This window comes from Vespula pensylvanica, chromosome 6 (genome assembly GCF_014466175.1).
Source record: "Vespula pensylvanica isolate Volc-1 chromosome 6, ASM1446617v1, whole genome shotgun sequence".
Classification (NCBI taxonomy): Eukaryota; Metazoa; Arthropoda; class Insecta; order Hymenoptera; family Vespidae; genus Vespula; species Vespula pensylvanica.
The window spans coordinates 4,281,007-4,286,299 of record NC_057690.1 but is presented as its reverse complement, the minus strand read 5'-3'; the positions used below and the strand labels follow the sequence as shown (position 1 = coordinate 4,286,299).

Below are 5,293 nucleotides of genomic sequence, written 5' to 3'. Positions count from 1 at the left end.
TTCCACCAGTCGATTTTCGCGCAGTTTGTTTAGTACGCGCCATTTTTCAAGATTCACCGTATATAACTAATTGAACGAAATAGCAGAATACTTTCGAACTGCGATCCGCTGTGTATATATACTATAAAGGACTACTCATCCTGATCGTTGATTGGACAAAAGTTGAGTAGTGGGGGGGAGGGGACTTTTACGCGTAGAAGCTAGTTGTATGTATGATTACTACTAGATGGCGTATTAAGACAATATTGTTCTGTGTATATTCAAAAATTCAATTTCTTTTTCTTTTTTTTACAGTTTGGAATCTCTAAAATAAATCTCTAAAATATTAAAGTGAAATTCATAATACTGCTAAAATTATACAGGTTTAGAGCTTACAGCATTGTAGATAATCATTCTTTAGGTCCTTTTTTTTCCTAGAATAAGTCCCTTTGGACTTATTCTTTGTCCTTTTACTAGAATACTTTTTGACGTGCATTTCCACGTAAGTTAGTACCAGAAAATAGAAAGTTTTGTGGAAATTAATACAGTTTCGAAGCTAGACACTGAATATGTCAGTACATCAGCAAAAAAAAATGAAAAAAATTCCAACTATGGAATTCTTAACTTTTTTCGGTTTTCTTTGCTATCAATGTATTATTATGACGAATACACGAGCAATCATCAACTAGAATACACAACATCTTCAGTTGACAAAATAGAAAATGGATGTAACAAAAGTAATGTTTTTGCAGAGAACATATTTTACAAGACTTCTTCAAAAATTGAGAAAGGTTTTCTTTATAGTTCTATTACAGCTGATTATTTCAAGTTATTGAAATTAGTCGTTATCTATCGTAACTTCAATCGTACTAGTTGTAACAACATGGAAAACTTTAAATGAATATTTCTTGAAACATTTTCTAAATTGAGTGCATATTTTTTTTTAAAACTATTGGATCAATTGATCTGTAATTTTACACACATCGAGTAAATGTTTACTTATAGCCAGAACTACATAACTGTACAAATCTTGGATTTTTTTATTTTACCAAATAGGATGGCCACAACAACGAATTTATTACCATGTCGTAAAACGTAATACCTAAACAGTAAGAAAATTCACCAATCAGAATCGATTATTCCCCTCTTGCAAGACGTAAATCGTAGCAGTGATAAATTTACAAGAATAAATCTTGTGGCTTACATCTGACCAATCACATGTCTTCTTGCATATATAAACTTGTTATTCCAAATTTTATGAACGCGACTTATATGTCCCTATACATTGCGATTGAAATTATCAAGATCGTTCTGTTTTATGTTTTAATGAAATAAATACATAAATACAGAAAAAAGAAGATCTAGTACTTAACACTTAAAAATTGTATTTTCGTACGATTTCTTCAATAATGATTATGATTGGGCGAATAGTTCCAAGGTTATGCGGAAAAAGATCAATATATCGATTTTTTGTCTGCTTGTCTGCTGCTCAAGGCAAAACGTGATGGAATATTCTCTGTCCAACATGTACAGATTTGCTGTGCTCTCACTCTTGCTGTACTATCGATACCAGTGACACTCATTCTATGATTAGTTCTATACTGGCTCATAAATCGTCGAATATAATGAGGGTAAATAGGAAGTTGAAAACTCTGATATGGCCAGCAAGAAAGTGATTAATTCTCTGCCTAGAATCTTTATATTTTAATTTTAGAAGAAATTTTCGCACGAACTCGAAAAGAGCATGAAGTTATTCAATAAGCAACTTTTCCAAACATTTACATTAGCTAAGGTGTTAAAGACCGTCCCCGATCATATCATGTTTTGATAAACTTTTTTCTATCAAAATGGAATATTTTTAAAGCATTAATGATTGATAAAATTAATAAAATAATATTAAAAAATTGACGTTTAGATGCAAAGAGCGTATATATACTCTATATGTGTATATATACTATAAATTCCAAGTATTACATAACACTGAGTATATACTTTATACATTTATTTTTACAAGAAGTAATAATTTTATTTGTTTGATATAAAATGTTTGATACAAAGGTTCTACAAAAAAACCTTCTTATGAATTAATAATAATCATTTTATTAATCATTCTATTTAGTACAATATATAATTTTTAAATAATTATAAACTTGGAAATAATAATTTTCCGACAAATAAACATGAAGGTAGTATCGACTATATGTCCTCGATGCAACTTACGATGACCAGCTGCATTTCATACACTGTTGCCAAATCCTTACGTGGATTTGTTACACATTCTTTCATTACAACGTTGCCACATATCATGCTTGCATATGTACATTTTCCGTGAAGTACTAACGCAATTTAGAAAAAATTATTCGCATATTTATCTTAAAGAAATGTTAAAATAAATTTGCTTTAGTTTAATGTACTTAATTTTGAATAATAAACAATTTAATACTATTAATGTTTTAAAATTCTTCTAAAAATAAAATAAACTATTTTAAAATATAAGAAATAATATTTGTACGTATTGAGAAGATATATTTTTATTTAAAACAAATTATTATTAACGCAATCGACACGAAATAATTCCTTAAGAAAATACCAATCTGGTGGCCCTAAAAAGGGCCGTTTTAGTTTACAAATTTTTAATTATGTTTTCTTTTCCGTCTTTTTTGGAAGCAAAACAGCTTGTATGTTTGGCAAGACACCGCCCTGAGCAATAGTCACGCCAGACAACAATTTATTTAATTCTTCGTCATTTCGAATCGCCAATTGTAAGTGTCTCGGAATAATTCTTGTCTTTTTGTTATCACGAGCAGCATTTCCGGCCAACTCGAGAACTTCAGCAGCTAAATATTCCATCACTGCTGCCAGATAAACTGGCGCTCCGGCTCCAACGCGTTCGGCATAATTACCTTTCCTTAAAAGACGATGGATACGACCAACTGGAAATTGTAATCCAGCTCTATTTGACCGTGACTTCGTCTTTCCCTTCACTTTACCGCCTTTCCCACGTCCAGACATATCAAAGCTTTTTAAAAATATAAATTTACTTAGTCGGAACGAGCACTATTGAGCTCTATTTCAGAAGTAACAACGCGTAGCAGCGTGTAGTATTTATACTGTTCCTTGTATGTTGGAAGTGACCAATAGAATTACTTCAGAGATTCTTAAGCTTCTATTGGCTGAAGACAGAGTCACAATCCGCTATATAATGAGAATTGTTCAAATTTATCTTTTTTTTTTTTTTTTATTATTTATTTATTTTTTATCGTATGTCATGATATGTACATTTAGTTCCAATTTTCAAATTGAATTACTATTTTATCGAATTATTACATAAATCACATACATGCTGTTCGGAAAAAATAGTACTTTACAAAGAAATCTGTTTGATTCTTATAATTGCAAAGAAATAAAAACTAAAGAATTTTTTTGAAGCCAGGGAAAAATAAATAAACCAAATGTAAGTAAAATGCTGCTGTAATGAATATAACGATTGAATTCTATATCATATATGCAGTACCCAACATTGTTTTTTTTTTACCTTCTTCAATAATTTAAAACTGTTTTGTGGTCAATGTTTAATTCCTTAGCAACATTATAACTTCTAATATGACGAATTTACTCAATTTTTTCTGAAACCGAAATTTTCAGTCATTGGCCAACCAAAGTGAGGTGTATCACTTATCAAACTATGTAGATAAAAAATGCTTGAATCATTTTTAAGTCACGTATACTGACATATGGTCCATAAACATCACAAATTTTTGTAGCAACCTATTACATTCCTTTTTTTGTAATAAAATTTTTTAAAATATCGATTTCTTCTTTATTTTCACTTATTTTCAAGACAATAACTTTTAAATGAATAAATGAATATATCATAACTGATTAAAATATTCTATTATGTATCACTTTTTAAACACACATAATTATCAAATTTGATTAATACTCTGATGTAATTATATTTATGTTATCTCCCGGGAGAATAAGAAATTTTTTCTGTATCTTAACATAAATCATACCAAATCTTCCAGGACCATAATCGTCGTTGAAATGACTTCAAATGCTTGATTCGTCCTATTTATACCTGGCAATTAGAATAAACTTATATCTACATTTTTCCCCCACCCAACGCAACACACCAATTGCAGAGCTTAGGAACTTACAAGAATTCTACGTTTGGATCAACACTCACTTTATGCAGTCTATTTCTTTATATATTTCAATTATTTCTCCTTAATAAAATCGTAAAAAATTATCTATCTAATAATCTTCAAATAAAGTTTCAACAAATGTACATTCTGCAATATTTCGTTTTTTAATATTAATAACAAACTGATTTGATGAATTTTAATATATAATTAATTAAAAATATTTATTATACGAGGAATAGTATTTCAATGTATTATACCTGCCATATTTGCTTTTAGTTTATTCACGTATGCGTTTATCATGCATTCAAATTTTTATACTTACACTTATACATCTTCAAATCTGGCAAAAATACTAAATAACAATACATAGCATCGTCCAAAAGTTGAAGCTAAACCTAAAATAAATATGTTAGAATTTTTGTAACAGCTAAAATATGAATCGAACTAATCTTTGCTTAGCTCGAAAGTATACGTAAAACAATCAATAGGATCAGCTCTGATAAAGGTTTTTATCAAGAATAACTGTTATATATTAACCAATCTATTATGTTATCTTAGCCTGAAGATTATTATAAAATTTGATAACTGATATAATCTTGCTATTAATTGCCAAATTTATGCTGGAGAATTAAACAAAGTTTACATAGGAGTTTAATGGTATCGTGGTAAGGTTATTTTTAACATAATAGTGATAGACAAAATTCATCGTGCTACAGTTATAACATATTTTTGGAAAATGTATCAAATACCCATGTATCTATTCAAAATAATTTAAATATCTTATCATACGAAGCCTTTCATTAGTAATATTTTTACCTTAAAGATCTTCATAATTATCATCTGTATCATTTAACAATTGGCGAATCTGATTTTATATTTATCAGAAGTCTGTTATTATTGGTACTTTTGGTATTTACTTATTTGATGTTTTATTATTACATCACATTGGTGTATGAAAATATATCTGCAAAAAATTTATTACAATTAGATTCAAATTATAAAAAATTTCTTAAATTTTGTTAAAAAAAATCGAGTTGTAATAAATGATTATTGATAAATGTATATTATATGTGAATCAAAGTAAGCTTATCGTAAATAAAATGTTGGCCCTGATAAGGGCCGATTTTTAGTATTTGAAACCTCATGAAATTAAGCTCTTTCTCCTC

The 5,293-nt window shown here is 28.6% G+C and overlaps 1 protein-coding gene across 1 annotated transcript; it reads right to left on the bottom strand.

Moving 5' to 3' along the window:
* Positions 1-2,574: 2,574 nt before the first annotated feature.
* On the bottom strand, positions 2,575-3,677 carry LOC122629752 (histone H2A-like). Its single transcript, XM_043813510.1, has 2 exons — positions 3,515-3,677; positions 2,575-3,174 (listed from the first exon to the last, which is right to left on the bottom strand). Exon 2 carries the CDS (start codon positions 2,989-2,991, stop codon positions 2,617-2,619), a length of 375 nt encoding a protein of 124 aa, XP_043669445.1. The 5' UTR covers positions 2,992-3,174; positions 3,515-3,677; the 3' UTR covers positions 2,575-2,616.
* Positions 3,678-5,293: the final 1,616 nt, after the last annotated feature.